At 30.7% G+C, this 27553-nt stretch overlaps 2 protein-coding genes across 2 annotated transcripts; one reads left to right on the top strand and one right to left on the bottom strand.

Annotated features, from left to right (window-relative positions):
* Positions 1-24615: 24615 nt before the first annotated feature.
* On the bottom strand, positions 24616-25152 carry ColSpa_10707 (uncharacterized protein; the record flags this gene model as incomplete). The annotated part of the gene is made up of 1 exon (XM_049276919.1): positions 24616-25152. The coding sequence occupies one exon, from the start codon at positions 25150-25152 to the stop codon at positions 24616-24618; it is 537 nt and encodes a 178-aa protein (XP_049132876.1).
* A 1255-nt stretch (positions 25153-26407) lies between these two features.
* On the top strand, positions 26408-27553 carry ColSpa_10706 (choline transport protein; the record flags this gene model as incomplete). The annotated part of the gene is made up of 1 exon (XM_049276918.1): positions 26408-27553. One exon carries the CDS (start codon positions 26408-26410, stop codon positions 27551-27553), a length of 1146 nt encoding a protein of 381 aa, XP_049132875.1.

Below are 27553 nucleotides of genomic sequence, written 5' to 3'. Positions count from 1 at the left end.
GCCCTTATATAAGCTGGATCTTACTGACTACTATATAGGTAGTATTACTGCTTGGATTTGTATAAATGGTTATAAATCTTTATTTTGACATATTATTAATATAGCATATCTATATAAAGTCTGTTATCTTATAAGTACTATTACCGCTTAAGTTTAAAGGCCTTAGCCTACTTACATTCTTTTATTATACAGTTATTTAGCTTATTTAATAGGCAGTAGACGTTAACGATAGTTAGTAGCCCTAAGTAACCCTAGGTCAGTTTGTCGTTAAGATTAAGATGCCTTTGTAGTACCTAAGTTCTCACAAAAAGACAGACACAATCGCATTTCTTTCACCATCAGTGATTGTACGCTGGGCCAAAAAGACGTCAGCCTCATCGAGGAGCAGCACAAATTACCAGTGGTTAGTAAGTTTAAGAATCCTTAGTAGCTTAACGTAGATCTGCGTAGCCTCATAGCCAAAAGCGTCGCTTAACATAGTGTAAAGGGGCATCTTAGCGCTTTCAGTAATCTCCTCTGCTATTAAAGTCTTTCTAGAGCCTAGAGGGCTAAGAAGCAAGCCAGCAAGACCGTTTTATTTTCCCTTTATAAAATAGTTAAACTTAGAGTTACTGAGACTATAAGCAACAACAAGCTTAAAGATAAAGTCTTTAGGTGTCTCTTCCATAACAAATAAGTCAGAGGTAATGCTGCACAAGGTAAAGTTAGTCTATATCCATGAAAGATATCAGCCTTTGTAACTAAGCAGAAGATGTTTTTAAAGCCGAAATTGAAAGTAAGCTAGCTTACCTGTGTTTTACAATAGAAGACACCTATTACAGTCAAATATCCGACAATGGTGTTTTTCTGCTAATAGGCAGCTAGGGTTAATACTTAGTAACAGTAAGGTAAGCTTTATTAGGAATCTTATTGGTCTATTAGTGTCTAGTGATTACTTAGGCACGTCTAGGCGTAGATAGCTTTGTAGCTTCATAATAGAGGGATAATCTAAGAGTTACTTATAAGAAAGTAAATCACAAAGTTAATTACTAAAAAGCTATAGAAGGTTTTTATTTTCTTAGAATAAGTATTTTTATATCTTAGCTCTTTTTCTTAGATTATTCTTATTACTTATAATTTTAAAAAAAGGATTAGTTTTACTAGTTAATAATCTTTACTAGAGGATTATATTAGATTACTAGTAATTTAATTAATATATTATATAACCTTCTTTAGTTCTTCTATTCTAAGCTTAGTTTATACTATTAACCTATATACTTAAATATTTAGCTGTTTTGTTAACTACTCTTAGGGTTTATTTTAGGCTTTATTAGTTATTAACTAGATTTAGGTTATAATATTAGGTCTTTTCTTTAAAGGTCTTATTCTTAAGACTATTATAAGTATATTACTTTTCTTAGGTTAAGGAGTATTAATTATACTTCTTTTAATAATATTAATACTATATTTAGTTATATAAGTAAATAAAAAGTAAATTCTAAAATTTCTTAGAAAACCTATAAACGTTATTTTTTTATTTAAAGTAGTTAAGTACTATAAAGTTAACGTAATACTTTATACTTATTATTTTAAGTCTAATAAGGTCTATAAAATAGCTAAAGAGTTATTACGTTATAGTAAGTATATTTATACTAGTTACACTTAATATAATAAGAATAATATTATAAACGCTTATAAGTTTTTTAGTTATTATATATAGAGGGTTAACGCTAATTCTATAGTAAACTATTATTTAATAAAGTAATAGAAAATCAAAAAGGATAAGTAGAAGGCTAAAGAGGAGATAAAGATTCTTTAGACTTAATTAGCTATTACCTTAAGTTAATTCTTTTTATTTATAAAAACAAATATGTTTCTTAAAAGATTATAGTTTTAAATTAATTTAGTAAGGTATTTAGTTTTTAAATAAGTTAAAGGTAAAGGATTAGGAGGTAGCTAAGATAAAGGCTAAGGTTAAATATAACCTTGTTTCTTAGGGTATAAGTAATATTCTAGACTAGAGCTTACTAAGGGTTAACTTAGAGTTTACTAATTTAAGGCCTTTAAGTTCTTCTTATAATATTACTAGATTATTTCTTAGTAATATTAAAGGTTCTTAACTAGTTTTTATATATTATTTTTATTTTTATAGTTCTTTTATTTTATAAGGTATTATCTTTTTTATCCTTATATTATTTACTAATATTGTTTTAACTTTATATTTTAGTTTATTTAAGTCTATAATAATATAGTTATTAATATTTAATTCTTATAGTATTAGTTTTAGTAGCGTAATATAAAAGACTAAGTAGATTTTTATTATTTTTAGTAAGTTAAGTTTATAGTTAATATTTAAAAAGTTTCAGGTAATTTTAAAAGGTTTAAGTTTTTAATAATTAAGTTAATTACTTAGTTACTTTATCTTAATATTTTAGTATAATAAGTATACGCTATTTCCCTCTTTAAAGGATAGTCTTATTATCCTTAAAGTATTAGCGTATTTAGCTATTTATATCTTAACAAATTCCAAATCTTTTACTATATTCTCTTAGATTTCTTATAATTTATTATAACTAGTTATAGCCTTATTTACTTATAGGCGTTATTATAGTTTTTTATAAGTAATTAATTAAAATCTATAATTAAGGTAAAACAAGAAGTTTATAATACTTTCTCTAATAGTATTATTATAAGTAAATTAAGCTATTAGTAATAATAATACTTAATTATCTTAGTTATAGTTAATATAATATTATAAATACTATTCTAGTATTTAATTAACTTGTTTTATTTGTTTGTTAGTTTAAGGATAAAAGGTAGTTAATAGCTTGTAGTTAGCTTCTAATTACAAGATTAGTGATTTTTAAAACTTAGAAGTAAACAGCTTATTTTTATCTAAAATGATTTCTTTTAGTAGTCTATAATTACTAATTATATATTTAAGAAATATATGTATTAATTCTTTTATTATATTTACTTCTAAGTAAAGAGTAAAGTAAGTATATTTTGTTAATTAATTAATAACAATAAGTATACTATTATAATAGACTTTACTAAAAGGTTCTTATAACTTTAAGAGTTTAATTATAAAGTCTAGAGAAATTAAATACTATGCTTTAAGTAATACTAGTAATAGTTATAGTTATTTATATAGTTTATATAAACTATTCTTGCTTTTCTTGTATTTATTATAATCCTTAATTATAGAAGCTACTTTTACTTAAGTAACTTATACGTTATAGTACTATTAAATTTATTTAAATATCTTAGTAACTCCTTAGTGTTTATAGGCCCTAGTACTATAGATTTCTATAATATATTTAGGTATTATCCTGCTAGTTACACTAATATTAACACAGGTACTAATTATAATAAGTTTTTATACTAAAATAAGGTTAGTATTATTATCCTTTTTAAGGATAACTTAAGTATTTTTTAGTACTAGGGTTTTATGGTTTAGTCTTTAGCTTAAAGTATTAACTCTTTTGTTTCTAGATCCTTTAATATAAATAATCCTAAAGTTAAATTCTAATAAGAATTCAGATTATTTAATTTATTTTTTATTAAAGACTTTAAAAGTAACAAAGTAAATTAGGTTCTTATAGTTAATATAGACCTTAACTTTATATTTAGTTCTAGATAATTAAAGTTTCTACTCTTAGAACGCTTTAATAATTATTATAAGTTTTTTATTATAGATTTAGTAATTAAGCTTAGTTTTATTTATTAAGCTTCTAAAAGAAGAAACATAAAAATATAGCTTTCTTTTATTATTATATTAACTAAGTTATCTACTAATAGTATAAGTTAAGGTATTAGTTTCTAGTTTAAAAGGTTTTCTTAGGTCTAGGATAATTAGAACTAGTTTAGAATAAACTTATTACTTAACTTTTTTAAAGGCTTTTTTTTATTTTTTAGTTTATTTAAAGAATATGTTTTTTCTAGTAAGCTTAATAAAAGGATTAATTTTACTAAAATATCTTTCAAGAAATTACTAGTAAAAGTTAATAAATCTTAAAAAGAATTAAATGTCTTTAATATTCTAAGGTTAAGGCTAGTTCTTAATAACTATAATCTTTTTATTTTCTATTTAGATTTTACTTAGTATAATAATAAATCCTAAGAAGTTAACTTATTAGCTATAAAATATATTCTTTTTAGGTTTAACTAGTAGTTTAGCTTTTTATAGTTATTAAAGTATAGTATAAATATACTTTTTATGTTATTTAAAGGTATTAAAGTAGATATGTATATTATCTAGGTAAATAATAATAAATATATCTGGAAATTCTCTTAAGACATAGTTGATTATTATTTAGAAGGTAGTAGATATATTAATAAGTCTAAAAGGTGTAACTAGTGAAACTGCGTGGGATAAAGGAAGCCAGCAAGTGGGCAGTTGACACACAAACCACACCAAACACCAAGGTCCCAGTATCGTCACGAGTGCACCTGGAGTGACCGATTACCCCAAGTGACTACCCCAACGCCTAGACCGTGAGATACTACTCTTTTCAGGTCCTCCTTGGCCTGATCAGGGCCATGAGCAAACCAGAAAAGTGTATCCTTCACGTCTTGCAGTCTGTTCGGATTTGCCCTTGTTGCTAAGTGGTACGCATGTGTGTGTCGTGATCTCTGGAGGAGGAGGATACCCTCCTAGACCTTAGAGGTCTAGTCAGGCCTAAGGAAACAAAGCAACAGTCACTTATTACACGTCTTGTTTAGATATCAAAGTGATGAATTCGTCCGTGTCTGTCTAAGTGCCTGTCTAAAGATGTCAAGCTTCTCTGTCTGCTTCGTGATGAGATCCCGATCTCTGTGATAGTATCTGACTAGAGCCCCCTTTTGTACTTGGAAGGGTCCTGCTTAGTCACATCTGATCAGGCCTGTGATTGTGTCTGCAGGCTGATAAAAGGAAAAATGAAAACGCGAAACCCTGCCCCTTTCCACTAGATACTTAAAATTACTTTTCTTAGTATAAAAACACGTCTTTTATTCTTTACTTTTCTTGATTCTAATTAGGTTATATGCTCCTTTAAGGTTAATAGCTATAAACTATTTAGTATAGTATAGGTAGTCTTATAATTCTAAAATAGGAAGTAATAGATAATAGTTCTTAATTATAATATTATTTAGTTATTAATAATCTATATAGAGTTATAGTTTACTATTCTTTTTAGGTAAAAATAATATTAGATATCTTATAAAGGATATTAATAGTTAAATATAACCTTTACATAGGTTTTATTTAAGTTATTTATTAAGTACCTTATATTCTATTTTATTAAGTTTATAGATTTATAAAACTCTAGGTATACTCTTTTTTTAAGTAAGATCTTATAATTATATAAGCTATATTTAAGTAAGCTAGTTTCTAATTCTTTAGTAAAGAGTTTAGTATACTTATAGTATTATATTAAGATTAAGGAAAAGTGTTCTTTTTTCTATTAGTTATTAATAAATTATTTAAATCTATTGTCTTTTATAAGCTTAACTTTTTTAATATATATAATGTATTTATATTACTTTAATTTACTTAGAGGTTATAGCTTATAATATTACCTTATAGTTAAATCTCTTTATTAGAATTAGCTTATTCTTTAATCTATACTTAGGTTATATTATTATAACTATAGGATTCTAAGAATAACATTTATATCTTTAATTTATACTATATTAAAGATTAGATATTCTTAATAGTTATAAGTAACTATAAAGAGTTATATAGTTTCTTTATAAATAATACCTTTACTATACTTAACTATTTCTCCTTTTATATTTTATAATAATTAAGGATTCTCTTTAAATCTCTATGTGATTCTTTATTAATTTATTAGTTAAGCTAATATTAAGTTTACTTATACTCTACTATTAATTATAACCTAAGTAGGCTATTCTTTAATATAGACGCTTAGAATAAGGTGTAAAGCGTCTATTATTATAGTAAGGTATAAGGACTTTCTTAGTGTTACCTTTTGTTATTTTTATATAATTAATATTTCTAGTTTTTTAAGTAGTATTAACAAGCTTATTTTCTCTTTATATCTACTAGTTTTATCTTAAGAGGTATTTATTCCTTAATTTAAGTTCTTTAGGCTTTTGCTTTACTTATATAATATATTATATATTTATTATATATATATTTAGACTAGTGTTTAGTTAGTCTATTATAATATAAAACTAGGTATTCTAAGCTAAGTTATATATATAATTAGTTTACTTTAAACTTTTTAATAATTTATATACTAAGTTAATAATAAAAAATAAATTATAAGGATTAACTACTATTTTCTTTATTAAAAAAAGAAGTTATTAAGTTCCTTATTCTAGAAGTAAAACTAGTATTTTTTATATATATAATTAGCTTAAAATACTTTAACGTACTTGCATAGCGAGTCGCGGATCATAGCGAATTGCGCACAGGCTTATCGTACCTTAAAGGGCACTTTTTTAACTATTTTTAAAAAATCTAAATCCTATTTAAAATAGATATAACTTTGTATAAAGGGTTTAATAAGGGTTAAAAACTAGTGAAAAATCTGCTAGAAATTATTATTATACTATAACTCTTAGTTCTACTTAACCTTCCTTATCAGAGCAAAGGATAAGGTTTCTAAGGGTTATAGTATAATAATAATTTCTAGCAGATTTTTTACTAGTTTTTAACCCTTATCAAACCCTCTATACAAAGTTATATCTATTTTAAATAGGATTTAGATTTTTTAAAAATAGTTAAAAAAGTGCCCTTTAAGGTACGATAAGCCTATGTGCGACTCGCTATGATCCGCGACTCGCTATGTAAGTACGTTAGTATAATATATATGTTTTTAGTTAAAGTACTTGTATTCTTTTATATGGGTTCCTTTAAGATAAATACTACTAGTTTCTTATTAATTCTAGTATTATTTATTTTATAGAACCAGACTTCTTAATTATTCTTATTCTTTTTATACTATAATTAGGACTTAAAGTAGTTTCTCTTAGTAAGCTAAGCCTTTTTAACTATTAAGTTATTACTAAAGTTAATATATATTTATATAGCTATTAGTTTAAACACGTTATAATAAGTTAAGCTTTAGTTAGCCTTATAGAGCTATACTTTTCTTTTATAAAAAACTTCTTATTTAAGGTCTAATTTATTAAAAGATTCTTTTTTTTTAAGAATAATATAAATATAATTATTTTAGTTTTTTTTTTAATATTTATATAAGATATTAATTATATAAGAGTTTAGCTTAATCTTTGAAGATCTATAAGTTACTTAGTAGCTTTTCTCTTCAGCTTACTTAAAGGTTTAAACTTATTAAGTAATTCTTTATGTTTTTTCTTAAAGCTTACTTTTTTACTAAGTACTTTAATTAACTCTTAGAGTATAGGTTCCTTAAACCTAAGTCTTAAAAAAAGTAATCTAGGTTATTATAGTTACTGTTAGAATAACAGCACCAGCTGGTTGTATGACACGCACAACTCAGGGACACACATTATGGCAGAGGGCATAGACTGGATATTTGGCTCTTGGTTATCTATTAAGGGGATCAAAAGTATATTTATACTGAACTAACTTAAGGATGTATAAGATCATATATCTTGTATATAAAAGCTAAGTTTTGTAGTTAAGAAGATAATCACAGAAAATACATCTTTAGTTCACCTTAACTTTAACCTGAGTATGATTATATAAACAGGTTCTCTTAGGAAGAAAAAATCCATTTAATACTAATTAGTAGTTATTTAGTAATTTATATAATTGCTTTGTGTAATTATAGATTAGTAAGAGTAAAGAGACAAGACTTAGGCTTTATAGCTAGGCTACTAGGTAGTCTTGTACTTTATACAAGGTAAGAAATCCTTAGGGATACCTAAAGGGTTATACTAGAAAGTCTTTTATGCTAAGAAGCCCTTAATCCTACTTATTGTTGCCTATTAAGCTAAACTAGGTAGATAAAATAAAGATGACTTTTGCTTTACTATTATATAAAATAGATTCCTATTGTTGCCTACTAAGCTGAACTAGACGAGAATCTTTATTGTACTATACATAGAGTACAAAGTGTATACTATAGCACTAAACAAACTAATTTTAATGTTATATAATATAAAACAACTATTAAATACAACATGGCTTCCTAAGAAGATCTAGAAGACAATTATTAAAGCTAATATAATAATATTAATAGATACCTGTTAATATATAAAGAAATAAGTGTAAGGAGCAAAGTCCTACTATATACGTGGAAGAAGACTATAAATCCTAGATACTAAGGAAATCTAGTTAATATTACATAGGCACTATCTAAAGAAGAGATGACTATGTATATTGTGTATATTAACATAGAAATACTTTATCTTAGGTAATCAAAAGAAAACCTAATAATATTACTATATAAAGATTTTAATAAATAGTTTACTTTTTAATAAAAAAAGGTCTATTATACATTTAAAGTAAAGTTTATATGACTTATTAAGCTAAAAGGATTCTAATTACTGTTAATAAGAAATGTGAACTAATAGCTAGTTAAATTCATCAAGGAGATTAGGAGGAAGTTTAATGAGCAAGAAGAACAGCTTTCTATTTATATAATACTTACACCAAGTCGTATGATTATAATAACTTAAATACCTATTTAAAACCTTAAATTAATTTTACCCTAAAACATAACTAAACTAATAATAGAGCTAATTAAACCCCTGTATAATATATAGACAACTTAAACATTAATTGTATAAGAGCAGTTATAATCAGCTTTAAGAAATATACCTCCTAAAACAAGATTTACATAAAAGGTTGAGAGTTTTTTATAAATCTAGGGTTATATAACACCTTTATATCAAAGAGATAACATCTATAACCTACTACTAAGACAAATAGTCTAGAATAGATTATATAAGCTAACTATAATCTTAATCTTTTAAAAGGGATAAAGAAAGGACAGGAATTATATAGGTAAGCTATATAATATCTTGTATAATAAGGTAAAGGTCTTTATTAGTTTTTGTTAATACCTTAGGATTATTAAAGACTAATATTATATAGTATTTCTTAATATCTTAGCTAATTATATAAAAGAGTTTTATTTTTATTATATTAGACTAATAAGAAGATAAGATAAGATATATAATATGTTAGAAATACACTTTAATATTAATATTAACTACATTTTCTATTAAATAGATTAGACAAGTCTATTCTTTATATAAGTTAGATAAGATAATCTAGACAAGAATCTAATAGACATATTAGAGATACTTTTAGACAAGATACCCCTTGTATAGCAGGTACTTAGCCCAGGTTTTTAAGAGGAGATTATGCTTTATACATAAATCACCTAAGCGTATAGAGGTGTACTAGAGCTAGAAACTGCTCTAAGTAATCTTAAAGCATATCACATATATAAGCAATTCTTTTCTAGCTTAAGAGCATTACTATAAGTCGCTTTAGACAGGAAGTCTATGTTGTATAATATTAACTTTATAGATAAAAGATACTTTAATAATAAGAGTTACCTATAACTATTGTATAATAGACCGTTAGACAACAAAGGATCTTCTTAATAACCTTAGAAAGGTTAACCTTTATTATAACCTAGGTTTAATTATATAATATCTAAGAAAAGATGTTTTGTGTATAAAAAGGAGGGTTATTAGTCTATAAATTATTTAGATAAAGAACATAATTATACAAAAGACTAATACCTTTAGGTATATAGTATACTTAAATAAGAACTATAAAGAGATTTTACCTTATACCTTTTTAACTTTAAAGGAGAAAACCTAGTAGATAAATTATGTGATAAGAAGAGAGAATTTATAGGAGATAAAGAGATATTAGCTTTTTTAATATCTTCTTTATTCTTCTATTATATAATAAAAGAGGATATCTTTTTATTACTAAAGACGTTAAAGGCTTATTAATTCTTGTTGTATAATCCTTATATCTTATTGTATTAAAGGGAACTATAGGATATAGGAGTAGTAAAGTTCTTTATTATAAAGAAACCTTAAGTCCTTATATATCTATAGGAGAACCCTTGTATGGTAATATCCTAGGGACTAGGATTAGTAAACATATAATTTAAGGCAAATGACTTAATTATATTAGTTAATACTATAGAAATAGAGAATTAGCTTAGAAAGGTTATATATTACATCCTTAATACTTCTACTTTGTTCCTGTTTTTATTATATAATATAAATAAGTTAAGTATATATTTTAATAACATTAATAACGTAATTGTATAGCAGGATAGAAAACTTATCCTAGTTATACAGAAATAGGGTCACTTATTCTTCAACTTTAGTTGTACAAAGGCTAGCATGTTCTTCACAGAAGGATAACTCTAAAGGCTTCATAGACAATTTAAACATCCTTATATAAACCATCTTTACTACCTCCTAAAGAAGACTAAGCATCATAATATTAATATTAATATTCTAGAAAAGGTCTAGAAGTTTTATTATTATTATTAATTATATGACTTAGCACTAAAGAGGTTTAAGTTTACACTTAAAGACAAAAGCTACTTTAACTATAAAATAGTTATAAATATTATATAACTAAGAGACAAGAACGCCTTACACGTTATTAATATAAAGACAAGCTTCTAAAGAGCTATCTTTTTAAAGTCCTTATTTATATAAGATATATAGAATATACTTTATAAGTACTAGATTAGTATATATATTAGTCCACTAGACTATATTATACATGACCTAGGTATAAACTTTATATTATTAGAATTTAAGAACTATATTAATATTATAGGTATATTATATAAAGAAATACTAATAGAAGCTTACTAGGTAGTAGGTAAGATAGAAAGAGCTTATGCTCCTCTAAGGCGTGTATATAATATCTTATATGCTAAGCTTAAGTATAACATGGATAAGGAAACCATCCTCTAGATGGCTGTGAAGGTATTGAACGATATAGCTGGTCTATATAGTATTATACTTATACTACTTGTCTTTAGTATATATCTAAGGATTAACAAGGACTCACCTTTATTACCTAAAATCACCTAAAGGGCAAAAGTAATCCAAAAAGTAATGAAAATGCTTTAGAGTATTTGTGTAGAAGTAGAGATTAATTGTGCAATTAACACCAGAAATAGCCCTAACCTCTAGAGCATATTATCACTACTAATCTAAAGTAAGGTTCTAGTATAGAGAGAAAACAAGGAATAGACTAGACTATATAAAGTCTAGGCTATAAAAGGCTATATAGTAATAATCAAGATAGTTAATAGTCTTATATAGTTTTATATAATATATATTAAACCATACTATTAAAACATAGTATAGTTAGATTTAGATATTATATAACTTATTCCTTAGAAATAGCTAAACAAAAGAAAAAGACTAAAGAAAGGCTAAAGAAGAGCTATATAATAATTACTATATACTAATTAAGTATTTTTATCTTAGAAAAAAAAAGACTATAAGGAGTTAATAGAAAAGTTATGGCTTAATAATGTAATTATAACACTAAGTGCTTTATACAAAAAGTTAAACTAAATAGAAATAAACAACCTTATTAACTAGGGAGTCTTTACCTTTATACTATATAATCTAAAAGAGTATAATTACCTTTATATCTATAAGACATAAATAGTATAAAAGATTAAGAACTTATTATTTAAGCTATACAAGAAGTTAAGACTTGTTATATAAGGGTATAAGGACTAAGAGAAAAAAGAACTCTTAACCTAGGCACCTACTATCTAATAAATAAGCTAAAGGCTTATACTTACAATTAGACCTACCTTTATACAAGACTACAAATACAAAAGGGAACTCAGAGACATAACCCAGGCATATATATAATTAGATAATCATCTAACTAGGACAATTATTACATAACTACCTAAGGAGTTAGAAGATAAATACCTTAAGAATATACTTCTTTATATCTTAAAACCACTATATAGCCTAATAAAGTTAGGCCTATACTAGTACAAAACCTATTCTAAGTATTACAAGAAAAATCTAAAGATAACAGAGTCAATATATAATCTATGCTTGCTGTATATAACAGAAGGACTAGATACCTTTGGGATTATAGCTATATAGATAGATGATATACTTAGCTTTGCTACACCTGCCTTCTCTTAGAGAGAAGAAGAAAAGCTAAGAAGAAAAAGACTTTATATAAAACCAAAGACTACCTTATTACCTAATAGTAAAATTAACTTTAATAAGAGAAAGATTTAATTGCATAATGACTACATTACTTTTACTTAAAAAGGCTAGGTAAAGCACTTGAAACTTGTTGATCCTGATGCGCATAATGTACATTAGCAGTATATTTCTTAAAAGGCAAGAGGAGCATACCTTGCATCTATCTATTAACCAGAGGCATCATATAACCTATTAACTACAGCCTAAACTAAGGAACCTGATAAGAAGGATATTAAAGCTTTGAATATATAACTTTAGTAGCAAATCAATAACCCTACACAAGGTCTTACATATATCCCTCTTGATCTCCATTGTACAAAGATGTACATTTTTATAGATAGATCATTTACAAACAACTTAGATTTATTGTTATAACTTGGATTTATTATTATACTAGCTGAGGAAACAGCTTACATAACAACAAACTTCCAGATCAAAGGAAATATTATATACTGGAGTTTAACAAAATGCAAAAGAGTCATATAAAGCGTACTTACAAGCAAGTTATACGGGATAACCACAGGATTTGATAGTAGGATATCTCTTAGTATAACACTTACTAAGATCCTTTGTACATTATAACTCCCAAGGATTCTAGTTATCATCTATTTAGACTTACAATCTCTATATAAGTGCCTTGTACAACTAGGCATAATAGATAAAAAGAGGCTTATAATTAATATTATAAGTCTATATAAGTTATATAAAAAAAAAGAGATCTTAAAAGTAAGATAAATTAATAAGAAAAATAACTCTACTAATGCCTTTACTAAGAAATTACTAAACTTAGCACTTAAATAATTAATTATAATAAATATATTAAGGATTTAAATTAAGGTATATATTAAAAGATTAGGAGAAAATACTTAATAATTAATTTATATAACCTTACTGCTATATGTTATTAACTATCTAAAAACAAAGTATAACCTTAAAAAGGTATCTAATATACTTAACTACTACTAATACTAATCTTAATATTAGATTATATTTCTACTATATCTATAACTTTCCTAAATTACTATATTATATAATTTATTTAATTATTATATAAGATTTTAGGGAAAAGAAGTTATATAATTACTCCTTATTAATAACTATAAGGCTAGTAGAAGTGCTAAAGAAGCGACTACCCTTACCGATGTTCTTACTAAGCTTGCTGCTAGACGTATAAGGCTTATAAGTATTAGTGATGTTAAGAGCCTTATAGTTGCTAGGGCTGCTGTTATTATCATTATTATTATTGCCTAGGTTGTTAGACAAATTAATATCTTGACTGCGGTAGGTGTAGTAAGCGCTATGCGACTACTAGACGCACTTAGCGTAGGTACTACCCTGAAAGGTGAGAATGTGGGTGTACTAGCGGAAGCGTAGAGAGTCAGTAGTTACATATTTATTGCTATAAGCAATAGCTATATAACCACAAGACTGAACCAAGACTACAAGGAAGTAGCCTTAGCGGCAGATAATACTAGCAATAAACTGCTAGACAGAAGTGTTGCTAGTAACATAGATCTTGATATTACACAACAGCATGTTAATAATAAGACGCTCCTTATTTTGTAGTCAAGGTTAACGTATAAAGACAAGGTAAGAACAAAAGTAATGTATATTAATAGCTAGAGCTAACAGAAGAGCACAATTATTAGCATTACTAGTTGGAAAATAAAGCCAACAACTACTAGACATATTAGTATATATACTGATGTTACTAAAGATTAAACTACTAATAGTAGTAAGAGATATAATAGATTAATTATATAAAATGCTACTAATAAATTAGTAAAAGGAAACATATAAGAGGAAATCTTATATATAAGTAGTTATTATTAAAGTTGATTAAGGAAAAAAGGGAAAATTATTGTTGATTAATTATATAAGAAAATAACGTATATAAAAAGTAAAAAAAAAAAGAAAAGAGAAAAAGAAAAATAAGTAAGAAGGGTTTTAAATATTTAAGGTTACTATATGAAAAAAAAAAGGTACGTTAACAGCAAAAGTAGAAGTAAAGTTAATAAAAAAGAAAAGAACTTTATTAACACATAACTTACCTGCTTAACTAGGTAAGAAGAGAATAGACAGTTACCTAGAGTTTTAATATTAGTGATTTATTATATAACGCAAGTAGCTTAACCTATAGGGTTATACAATAAGGTTATTAATGTCATAATCAGCACAACCTAATTAGACACTACAGGGAGTTATATAGTTATAAAAGAAAAAGTTGTAAGTGTTAAAATAATAGTACCAGCTGGTTATATAATATGCATAACTTAGGGATATATATTATAGCAGAGGGCATAGACTAAATATTTAGCTCTTAGTTATCTATTAAGGGGATCAAAAGTATATTTATACTGAATTAACTTAGGGATATATAAGATCATATATTTTATATATAAAAGCTAAATCTTATAGTTAAAAAGATAATCATGGAAAATACATCTTTGGTTCACCCTAACTTTAACCTGAGTATGATTATACAAACAGGTTCTCTTAGAAAGAGAGAATCTATTCAACAGTTACTTTTATTTTATAGCTATTATTTTAGTAGGCTTTCTAGGTTTAATACTTCTTTTTTTCTTAAAAGTATTTTAAAGTCTTCTTTAATTACTTATTATTTCTAAAAGTTATCTTAGGCTTATATATATAATTAAAGCTATTCTTTAATAATCTTTAAAATATTAAATAACTATATAAAAGTTATTCTTTTTACTTTATATAGCTTTTTTAGCTTAAATAAGCTTAGTAGTTAACTATTAGATTTATTATTCTAGTTACTAAACTATAGTTTATTTTAGGTAGCTTCTTCTCTAGGTTTATTAAGAGATTACTATAGTTTTAGGTTTAGGCTATTATAAGTATTATTTTACTTATTTGTTTTGTTTTTAGTAAACTAAGTAGCTATTATTAAAGCAGGTAATCTAGTTTCTTTATTTATAAAGAATTTTCTTTTTAGCTATATTAGCTTTTTTAGTGCTTTTAGGTATAAGTTTACTTTAAAGTTATTTAAGCTATTTATAGTCTTTAGTTATATATCTAGGCTTTTTATAGTTATAGTATTTAAAGTCCTTTAGATCTTAATAGTTCTAATAAGTTTTTTTTACTATAGCGTTAATACTTATAGGTCTACTATATTATTTATAGAAAATACTTAGCTTATTATATTACTAATTATTCTATTAGTATAAGTTAAGTTATAAGTTCTTAGGTCCTTATAGTATATATCTTTTTCTAATATTTAGCTAAAAGTAATATATTTTTTTTTCTTTTTATAATTTATATAGCTTAATATTAATTCTAATTATAATTTCTATACTATAAAAAGTTATTTAATTAATTAAGCTTAAATAGCTTATTTTTTACTTTTTCTTTAAGTCCTTAATAGAACATAAAGATCTTAGTGTTATTAGTATAATTAAGTTATATATAAATTCTTTAGAATTCTATACTATAGTTAATAATAGATTTAGTTTATTTAAGGTTTACTAAGTCTTATTTAGCTTATTATTCTTTATTTAGATTTTAGAATAAGGATTTTAAAATATACTTAAATTCTATAAAGCTCTTAAAGATTTACTAAGTCTTTAGGTTATAGTAGTTTAGTGTTTTATTATTTAAGTAGTCTTTTAGATAACGTTTAAACTAAAAAAAAACTTATTCTCTAAAAAAGATACGTATATAAATAATTCTTTTTATTTCTATATAAAAGTTATTAAAGTAAAATATTTAATAGATCTTAACTTATATTAAGAATCCTTTAAGTTTTCTAAAGGTTTTACTATAAGTAGTAAAAGAGTTAAGCTTAAGTTTCTTATATTTATTTACTAAGGTTAATATAATATTAATAATAGCTTAAAGAGTATAAACCTTTTCTTTAAAGTTATTAGTTTACTAGACCTTAGCTTAAAGTTAATTAAAAAGTACTATATTATTATTAAATATTTATTATATATCTATAATATTCTTATAAGCCTTTTTAAATTATTTAGCTATTTTAGTATTATTATTTTTACTACTAAAGGATTTAGTACCTTTTATTTCTTAGTTTAAGCTTATAGGTTTAAAAAGTATAACTACTTTTTCTTTAAATTTACTAGAAAATAAAGTTAAAGTAGCTTTAAAAGATATTATTATTATTTAATAAGTATTAAAGTTAACTTATTAAATAAAAATAATTAAAGTATTATAGTTAAATATTTAATAATAGTATTTTTTTATTAATAAGTAACTAAAGTTATTACTTAGTAATAGTAAAATAAGCTTTATTAAGAATTTTATTAGTTTATTAATATTTAATAATTAGTTAACTATATTTAAGTATAAATAGCTTTATAAATTTATAATAAAAAAATAACTTAAAAGTTATTTATAAAAAAATAAATTATAAAGTTAATTACTAATAAACTATAAAAGGTTTTTATTTTTTTAGAATAAATATCTTTATATCTTAGCTCTTTTTTTTAAATTATTTTTACTACTTATAATCCTAGGTAAAAGATTAGTTTTACTAGTTAATAATCCTTATTAGAGGATTATATTAGATTACTAGTGATCCAACTGATCTATCATGTGACCTTCCCTAGTTCTTCTGTTCTAAGCCTAGTTCATGCTGTTAGCCTACATACTTGAATGTCTGGCTGCCCTGTTGGCTGCTCCAGGGGTTCGCTTCAGGCTGCACTAGTCACCAACCGGATTTGGGTCGTAACAACACCTACTCCACAGAAATAGCCCTTGTATCAGGTCAGTGATCATCAAGAAAGATTACAAATGTTAAGGCTTAACCCAGGTACCCTCTCACAGACTCCAGCCATATAAAAGCCAGAGATAAATAGCATCTACTCCTAGGATAAATAATTAACATCTATAGCAGTATTCTTGTCTAGCTAGGTTGTTACTGATGAGAGCATGAGCTCGTCATTGTCATCAGTGGTGACTTCTCTAGCATCTATGAAAATCTTATTTAAAATCATTGATGTCTAGATAGCAGTATCAGAGGCTCTTGTTCCAAAACAGAACAGACGAAATTACATACCTAATCATCAGTTTACAAGTCAGAAAAGCATGTTCTTAAGCTTTATAAAGATTAGTAATGTTATAATGTTATATCTTATAAGTTTAAGTTAGAATATACTTAGAATATAATAGTGATATTCTTAGATAGTCACAGGGAAGTAAAGAGACTTAGTAAAAGTAAAGGTAGAAAGATAAGGTTATTACATTAATGAATACAATTCTAATATGACTGTATAAGTAGAGGGAATATCTCTTAGTTATATATAAGGTCCTTTAGATACGTATACTACCTAAGTATATATCTAAGCGCTAAGAGGTACTTATATGTTTCTTGTATATATATATATATGCCTGTATATGCCTGTAGGTAGGCATAAGCGCCGGTATATGTAATGCTTAGAAGTATATGTATTTATATGCAGTAGACTATGTTAGTTTGTAGTAGTTTATATTAGTATAGTTATATATAGTAATATATAATTTTATAGGTTGCTTTTTAAGAAGATTCTAGAAAGATTATCTATATATTTATAGGACTTTTAGTTATATAGTTATAAAGAGATTTATATATAAGAATTATAAGAATCTTACTTCTTAATTCTTAGTGTTTATTAAAAAACGCCTATTTAAACAAGCAAAGTTATCTACTCCTATATTAAAGGTAATAAAAGACTATTTATCCTTACTTATATAGTATATAAAGTACCTTTAACTATAAACGATTACTAGAAGACTACTAAAACATTCGTTAAACATGTAATAGTACAACTCCCTTAGTCAGATGGTTGTACGTCACAAGGGCATATAAGCAGTGTTGACAGCAGGGCTTGCACGCGTGCAAGCACTGACGGATCTTTTGGGTCTTTTGGGTCAATTGGTTATGGTCGCAGAGTCTAAAGGTCCTTGCCACAGAGCGTCACTGTTAGCGTTCTGTTACAAACCATCATATTGTAATTTATAAAGATCCTTAGCTTTATAAAAGCCTAATACTACTGTTTATAACTACTATGTAAGATCTTAATATTTATTTAAAAAGGAAAAATTAGTAATAGTAGCTTAAAGTGACCTTGTGAAAACTTAAGAGGTACTAAAAAGCTAATATTTCACTAAGAAATCATAGATAATAAATAGGAGTTTTACTGTTATTATATTACCTAAAACCCTTTTTTTGCTAGGCAAAAACAAAACTAAGTAGATCAGAGTTAGAAAATATTTAGAAACTCTTATCTATAAAAGATATTCTTAATACTTCTAAAATAATAAACATAGCCTTTTCTACGCTTAGTTTCAAAGTAGATCTTAGTGTATTTAGCACTGAAATTAAACCGTTTTTATTACCTTATTATACTATTTATTTTAAAAAGAAAAAAAAAAGGATATGTTCTAAGTAATATAAAAATAGATTATTAACTTATATAGACCATTTACTTATATACTACATTAACGTCTTAAAGCTAATCCTTTATAAAAACTAACTTTTAACATAATAGTCCTAGGCTATAAACCACTTATTAATTATTAATTCTTTATGTCTTTGTATAACTTTCTCTAGTTCTTTTGTTCTAAGAGAAGACTAACGTGTTCTTATGTCATCCTATATGTTACGACCTAAATCCGGTTAGTGACTAGTGCAGCCCGAGGTGAACCCCTGGAGCAACCAGCAGGGCAGCCAGACGATTCAAGTATGCAGGCCTGCGGCACGGGCCGGGTTCGGATCAGAAGAACTAGGGAAGGTCACGTGATGGATCAGTAGGATCACTGGTGATCCCATATGATCCCCTAGCTAGGATCATTGACCAGCAAGACTGATCCCTTACCTAGGATCATAAGCAACAAGAATAATCTAAGAGGATAAGTTTAGATATAAAGACATTTATTCTAAAGAAGATAAGAACCTTCTATAGCTCTTTAATAATCAACTTTGTGATTCACTCTCTTATAAGTAACTCTTAGACTATCCCTCTGTTGTAAAGCTATAAAGCTATCTATGCCTAGACGTACCTAACTAATCATCAGACACCGACAGACCAGCAAGATTACTAATAAGACTTACCTTACTATTACCAAGTATTAACCTCAGCTGCCTATTAGCAGAGAACACCACTGTCGGATATCTGACTGTAACACTAACGTACTCGCATAGCGAGTAGACTAACATAGCAAGTAGGTCACCTTCCTCTACCCTTCTACCTTTTATATAAGTTAATTAAACTACAACGTACAAAATCAATTAAAACTACTCCTTATCCTCTTTCTTATTACTATCCTAAACTACTTTATAAGTTTATGTATTATGTCCAGGCTTTCTGTAATTGCTATATCGTCATACGCGTAGTTCAGTACCTTCTATATGACCCTCCTTCTAAGGGTTATTCTGTCCTCTAGTATTAATACTACCCTTTTCTACTTATAATACCTCTACTTTAGTAGTATTAAGTAACCCTCTAAGATATAGTCTAGTCTTTTTTACTTTTTAGTATTTACTTAGTATCTTTATTTTTGTATAAAGCTTATAGTTCTTAGCTTTAATAATAGTAAGCCTATAAGCTAACTTACTAATACCTCTGGCCTAGAAGTTAATTATTTTATATATTAGTATTAGTAAGCTACTTTAATATACTTAGATCTTCTTTTTAAGGGAAGAAGTACTTTATATACCCTCTAGTACTATAGTTAGTATCTTTGTATTCTAAGAGCCTTAGCTGCTTAGCTATAAGGTTAAGGGTATTAGCGTTTTTAGCTTAAAATCTAACTAAGAAATAACTACTTTAAGGTTAAAAAGTATAAGGCTTACTTATCTAAAACCAGCTTATATATTATTTTTCTTTATTAAGGTAAAAAATACTACTTTAAAAGCAAAAAAAAAATTATTTTTAGTAATATATAAAATCTATATTTATATTATCTTTTTAATTTCTTTACTATATAAGTACTTTAATAGGTTAAAATACTTAATATTAAGAGGCTAAAGCTTATATAATAAATAAGAAAATATATAAAAAACAATAATGCTTTATTTTTTATAGTATTTATTAAAGTTAATTAATTTATAACTATTATAACTATTAAGGATTAAGAGGTAATTAGAGCCTTTTATATAAGTCTATATATACTAATTAAAATACTTTAGCTAATTTAAGCTAATATTATTTATTATTTATCTATTTTTACTTAAATAAATATACTATATAGCTAAAAATTAGCTATTAGTGTACTAAGAAAAAAGGTAATATTTGCTTTTTATAATAATATATAGAGGTAATACTTAGCTATTTATATATATACCTTAAATAATAGAAACCTATTTCTAATTACTAGGCTACTTTATATAAAGCCTTTTTTTATAGTTAAACGTTATAATAACTTTTATATATAACAGTATTCTTATTAAGAACCTAGTCTTATTAAAATTATAGATATTATTATTAAGTATTCTATACTTTATAATTATATTTTATATAAGTATAAACTAGCCTTATATAATTATAAGATCCTTAGCTAAGGCCCTTTAATAATTAATTTAATATCAAAATTGCATTTTTAATTCAAGGACACGTTATACAAAGTTCTCTACTTATTAAGGTCCTATATACGTCTTATTATATATATTTAAAAGTTAATTAGCTATTTTTTATATATCTTCTTATTATAAAAGAAACCCTTAATTAATTAAGTTAATAACTCATTTAAGAATTACTTTTTCTTTTATTATAGTTATCTTTATTAAATTTAGTTATCTTTTAGGTCATATAACGCGTCTAGCGTATCAGTTTTGGATTAACGTTTAAGGGACCTTAAAGGTTCAAGCTGCTTTTTATATAGACATCTTTAGGTCTTTTTCAATAGCCTAGATAGCAAGGATAATACGACTTTTAATTAAGGAGAATAGTATGTTTGTACATAGAGGAAAGTTGGTGTAAAGGTTAAAGAGGTAGAAAGTTGGAAAAGTGGCCTACTCGCTATGTTGGCCCACTCGCTATACGAGTACGTTATATATAACCTTGTCTTATAACCGTTAGGTGCTTATAGGGCAACCCTGGTTATATTATATTTGTTAGATTGTAACACTAATGCTTAAACTTAAGTTAATACTGTAACTTAAACACTTTGACTACCTTAAAATGACTTCAAAAGCCACCATTCTTAACCCGTAGTACCTGTTATAACTTGCTGATTATTACGCTTCTAGGACTGTTTGCTGTGATCTTTAAAGAACTACTAAGTTAGCTAAGAAACTCAGCCTCAGGGCTGTTAACAAAGACACGCTGTTATTCCTCCTGCCAAGCGAGTAGAGGCGTAAGGTGGCTATCTTTGGTCTGGTGCTCCCTGATGAAGGACAGACCGTATACAGAGATAAGCAGCAAGATCAAGGCACGTCGTTTAAAGAAGCCAGCTGCTATGGCTACGACCTGTTATAAATGGATTGCTTTAAAATATTAAGCCTAACTTACTGGTAAAGGTAAGAGACACGATAGCCTGTAACTCTGCTGGGGCGTGCGAGGGGAAAGATCTCGACGAGGAATAAAAATCTGTCACTTGACCGACCAGCTGCGAGCAATTGTGAACCAGCCGACTGTTTCATATCAAAAGCTGCAATTCGCCCTCTTTCCTTCCTCCCTTCCGCCCATAAGCCATGGCCACAAAGAACAAAAAGCCAGCTAGAGCTAGCAGGCCAATAGAGCTAGCTGTCTCGAAGAGTGCCGATTTTGCATCCTTTGACAAGCAAGCCTTGTCCGCCTTGACTTCGAAGATTGAGAAAGGATTCGGACGCAGTAAGTTGAAGTCGAAGTCGAAATCCGAATCCGAAGACACAAGTCATAATCAAAAGCAAGAGAAGGCAGCCGCAAAGGCAAAGAACAAGAATGGCAGGACCGCAAGCAAGACTCCCGAACTTGCGCGAGGAACGAAGAGAGATACAACGGGAAAAGCCAAAGTCGCAGCCAAGCCCTTTTCAGGAAGCAACATGAGCCCTAGGGTTAGCCGCAGGGAAATCAAGGACAGAGATACAAGAGCAATTCTGCTATAGGAAATCCTGGCACTAAAGAGGATTTGGACCTGGTAGCCCACGCCGTGTCGGACGAGGACGATAAGGGATCAAGCCTTACGAGTCCTCCGGACAAACTATTTCGAAAAGATCTGGCCAATTTCGTTGCAGGACTAGGCATCAAAGGCAAATTGCAAAAAGACTTTGATTCTAACGTTGAAGAGGAAGCTGATGCTGGCTAGGAAGAGGGTTAAGGCTCAGATTTGTCCGATGAAGTTATCTCAAGACGAAGAAATCTTAGATCTGCCCACGAAGAAGACGAAACTGTCTTCTACTGAAACTCATTCGTCAATTAATCCTAACCGTCTTGTCAGTATTTTTTCCTCGACAAATGCTGGTCTAACTGACTCTCAATAGTTGTTCGAAGCACAACCTAACTGGCACGCTGCTCTGTTACCCGTTCTCTCTAGCCCTGATGCACAGAGCCCGTTCCGCTACTAAAATGCAATACCCAACCTGAAAGACTACGCAAAAAGTCTATTAGAAGCCAACAGCAGGCTGTATGACTCAAAGTATCTTTCTTCGTCATCATCATCGCATCGATTCTTGTCAACCATAATGGTATCAGGTACTCTTTCTAAAAAGGTATCGGCTTTGACATTGGTCGTCCAGCAATCTCCAATACACACCACAGAGTCTTCTGAAAGTCTTCTGACACTTGCGAAAAAGAACAGCCGTGGGCAAGCTGTGACTGCGCTAGACGTATTAAAGGATTTTCTTGGAATAGGAGCTGTTTTACTAGCGGATAGATGTCTACGATCCTTCGCGAGACAACCCGGCCTTATATGCACCCTACAAGAAGACACTATTACATCTTAGACTGCCGGACAACAGCTGCCAGGAAATATCACAAAGACCTGCATACGAAGACTGGCTGAAGGATGTGTACATTGATATGCTGAGGGTGTTATAAGGCTGGTTCAATGATGAAGTGGCATACGCACGCCTTCAGGCTGTAACATTCGTCTATAAGCTTCTAGAGGAGAAGCCCGAACAAGAAGCCAAACTACTTCTACTACCAGTTAACAAACTTGGAGACCCTTACAAGAAGATTACTTCTCAAACCCCATGTTTACTGTTCTAACTGCAGACTTCCTATCCTTTAATAAAGCCTATCATCGTACAATCAATCAAAAGCGAGCTTATCCTATGTCCTAGTTAGAGTTCCGAGATACACTCTAAATAAATAATAGTCTGACCTCCCAAGATACCTGTTCTTCTTCTGTTCAGAAACCAAACCTCACCTCCATGCCTTTAAAGCTTTATCTTGGCGCTTTTCTAGTGACCCACATATGAAGACCTTGAGACACCCATAGGCAGGTTTACTATGTCCTTCGGGAACCACATTATTGATCACGAGTGTCAATTCCTACTCTGGGTCGCTTACCATGTGAGAATCAGAGTCACTCTTGAGAGAGTCTAGTATCATTTTCTGTCCAGTGTGTCTATAGATGGAATTATAGGTACAATGACCTATCGGAGGTTGTGTTTTTTCGGATCTGAAGACTGACTTGCCCCCATGCAATATTTACACTTAAAATGTATTCAAAAAGATCAGATGCACCGTCAGGTTCACGACCCCATCTTACACCCCCTCCCCCCACCCTGTCTTTTCTCTCTGGAAGAAACATGGTCATGTGGAACATCTTCTCCTACCGCTCTTCTCTGCCTTCAGCTGCAGAGCGATTGCAGTGGCCATCTCTTGGCCATATAGGAAAAGGTCGGGATAGTTTACTGGGTAGTTCGCCTGGTAGGCAATGGAGGTATTAAGGCCTGGGACCACGTAGATAGCTGCGTCATACGTGCCCAAAGCAGAGAATGCACCATCATCGCCGAGTAGGTACGTGCCATTTCCCGTGCTTCTTGGTAGAGTCCACCATCCGTTTTGATAACCGAAGTTTGGCACAACGCTGATGTTTCCTGGTGCTCGAATGCCAGTGGCCGTCTCCGCCTTCGAGATGCTCTCGAACCAGCCGCTAGGAACCTTGGGCCGCCTCGGCCGTGAAGGTTGTCGTTCACAAAGACAGAGAACCGAGCCATATCAGTCAAGGCAATGGCGAGGCCACCATGTCCATCAACTTGACCTGCGCCCGTGGCTCTGAAGTATCCATCGTACTTCATCCCAGCAGGTTGCCAAATGTTTCTGTTGATGTAATTTTGGACGGGTTCATTGATCGCCTTAGTAAGGACGACGCTAGCAACATAGAAGTTCTGGTCCTGGTACAGGAATTCCTCGCCCGGCTCGGCAAACTTTTCGTACGTCGTAAATAGTTCGTTGACAGCATTCGGGTCAGTGGACATATACGTGGTAAAATAATCGGTGCTGTTTGCGGACGCTTGTACACCAGCATCCATGTTGATGAGATCCCAGACTTTAATGTCTGCCCAAGGCGTGTCCGTCAATTCGGGACCCATTTCTTGACTCGGTCCGTGATGTTTAACTTCCCCTCCTGGATGGCAATCCCGATAGCTGTAGAGAGGAAGGACTTGGTGCAGGATTGGATGACGTTTCTCGAGGCAGGTAGATTGCCATATTGGTACTTCTCAGTTCGAATGGCACCATCCTGGACCACGACGAGACCTGCAATGCCGAACTTGTACATGAAGGACTCGATATTCTCGCTGCTACCATTGACGATTCCCCGAGCATCGAAAGGCTCGCCCTGACTGAACTCGCGCAGATAAGAGCCGTGACGCGCCTGCTTGGTGCGATTTGGTAGTAATTCCTCTTCCATGCGATTGAGGAAGGCTCTGTTCTCTGGTGAGGAGGATGATACTGCGGCCGTGAGATTGAAGGTGCCGATGGTAGCAGGGTCGAAATATGGTGTTGCTGAAGCAGTTGCAGATGAGGAAGAGGTGGTGGTTGCTGCACGTCTTAGATGAGCATCTACAGCTCCCACTGCCGTAAAGACATTGAGTGCTTCAAGGAAACGCATGCTGGGCAAAGAATCTGAACTTGTTTTGATGTTTGAGCACGGGGGAAAAGTTCCCAAGGACGAGACAAGTTGTGAAGAGCGGATCGAGACACTCACGATGGCTGAGAGGACGAGGATGTAAAGCATCAACGCGAAGACTTCTTTATATACATAGATGGCAACTCATAGTTGAAGAAACTGAAGATGGGTGATGGTCGGATATCCCGTTTTCGCGGTATCTCTTGTTCAGTTCCTATCAAGATATCGGGAATATCACCGGGAACGACCCCAGCCAGCTGGAGATCAAGCAACGAATAAGAAGCCTGGTGCATCTCCACTAAAAATCAGGTATCACCTAATCATTGTGGCGAGTGCTCTTACTGTCATCATAAGGAGATTTTCATGAGCTTATCGCCCCACACATTCCGCCAAATCCATTTCTACCCCAATCTCCGCCATCCATCTCTCTCTCTTATCTCGTTATCTTTGGCTAGCACTATCACTTATTACCCCAGGACCCAGGACTCCCTGCACCAGGAGCCGAACCTTAAACTACTATCATCGGTCCCGGATTCACAAGACTGACCCATGATTAAGGCAAGGAGGAGATGGAAAGTAAATAGAACACTGCCCAGACTCAAGGTCCTGTTGTCTCGTCGTAAAAAACCTCTTCTCTTTATCCAGTCAGTCCTGAATCTTGACTTGCTTAATGTCTTCGGAGAAGGTTCTAATTCCAACTATGGAAGCTGGTGTGAAAGGGATAGAGAGGGACCTCACCCTTGATGAGCTGCAACTGCGTGCTCAGGGTCATGTAGGCCAATTGCCTCGTCGATTCTCCATGTTTGCAACGCTGGCATTGGCATTCTCCATCACCAATACGTGGATTGGCTACTCGGCAACGTTCGTCACTCCATTGCTTGGTGGTGGTGGGTGGGCGTCATCTGCTGCTTGCTCCTTGCCTGCGTCGCTTGTACCGTCATTGCGACTGGACTGGCTGAATTGGCGTCTGCGTTTCCCTCATCTGGAGGACAGTATCAGTGAGTCTTCTCGCCCCGAAAGAAACATGGCAAGGCTGATTGATGATTTAACTCCAGTTTTGCTTTCATGGTCGCCCCGCTTAAGTATCGTGCCCCGATCGCGTTTGTGACAGGATGGCTCAGTGTTTTTGGTACAGTTACTTTATAGCTTGCTTCCCAGAAAATTGCTGATTCAATGGAAAGGATGGCTCTTTACAACCGCAAGCACCGTCGTCTTCTGCGCTCAGAGCGCTGTGACCATGGCTTCAATCTATCACCCGGATTACGTCGGAAAGCAATGGCAGGTCTATATGATCTATGCGTTGATCACTATTGCAACTTGTGTTTTCATCGTGTTGCTTCCCAAGTGGATCCCCACCGCGGAAAAGACCTTCTTGATGGTGTCCCTCGTTGGTATGGTTGCTGCATTTATCACGGTTCTTGCAGCCAGCGATATCAAACAACCAGCCAAGGTGTTTTCGCAGTGGAGTAACAGCACCGGGTGGCCAGATGGGCTGGCTTTCCTCCTCGCAACAGGTCAAGCAATGTACGGCTTTCTGGGTCTCGACGGAGCCACACACATGGCTGAAGAACTCCCCAACCCTGGACGCAACGTTCCGAGAATCCTCATCTTGATCATGCTGATTGGGTGCGGCACCGCTGTTCCCTGGACGGTTGCTTTCATCTTCAGCACCAACGATCTCGACGCCATCTCCAGTTCGGCCCTTCCAATCTTCGATGTATTTCTCCAGGCGATCAACTCTCGCTCCGCGGCGACCTTCTTTACCGTCTGGATCATTTTCATCTACTATGGTGCCTTGGTCAGCTGTTTCGTCACTTCCGGCCGACTGCTGTGGGCCTTTTCTCGAGATAACGGTCTCCCCTACTCGACCTTCTTTGCTAAAGTTCATCCAACATTGGACGCTCCCGTCAACGCGACTGTCCTCGCAGGCATCTTTATTACCATCTTTGGCCTCTTATACATCGCCTCGACAACAGCATTCAACAGTATTGTCGCACTGGCAATCATGTCAAGCAACATTACTTGCACCATCCCGCAGGCCATTGTTCTTTTCCGTGGGCGACATGTGTTATCCCCGCGCTACTTCGATCTAGGAAACATATTCGGACCTCTAATTAACGGCTTTTCTCTGCTTTACGTCTCTTTGTTTTCCGTCCTGTTCTGTTTTCCAATCTTCCTCCCGGTCAAGGTGGATTCCATGAACTATGTCTCGGTCGTCTTCGTAGGAGCTCTGGTCTTCATTGCCATCCTGTGGTGGGGTGGAAAGAGGAAGACCTTCGTCGGTCCTGACGTGCAGATCGATGGCATTGAGGTTCCTGCTTCCATCAACAGAGGAGACTTGCATGCGGCTCCGGCTGCCACGGGCTTACCAGCGAAGAGCTAG

Source organism: Colletotrichum spaethianum, assembly GCF_022836535.1.
Source record: "Colletotrichum spaethianum MAFF 239500 DNA, contig38, whole genome shotgun sequence".
NCBI classification, from domain to species: domain Eukaryota; kingdom Fungi; phylum Ascomycota; class Sordariomycetes; order Glomerellales; family Glomerellaceae; genus Colletotrichum; species Colletotrichum spaethianum.
This window is presented reverse-complemented; position numbering and strand designations above follow the sequence as displayed.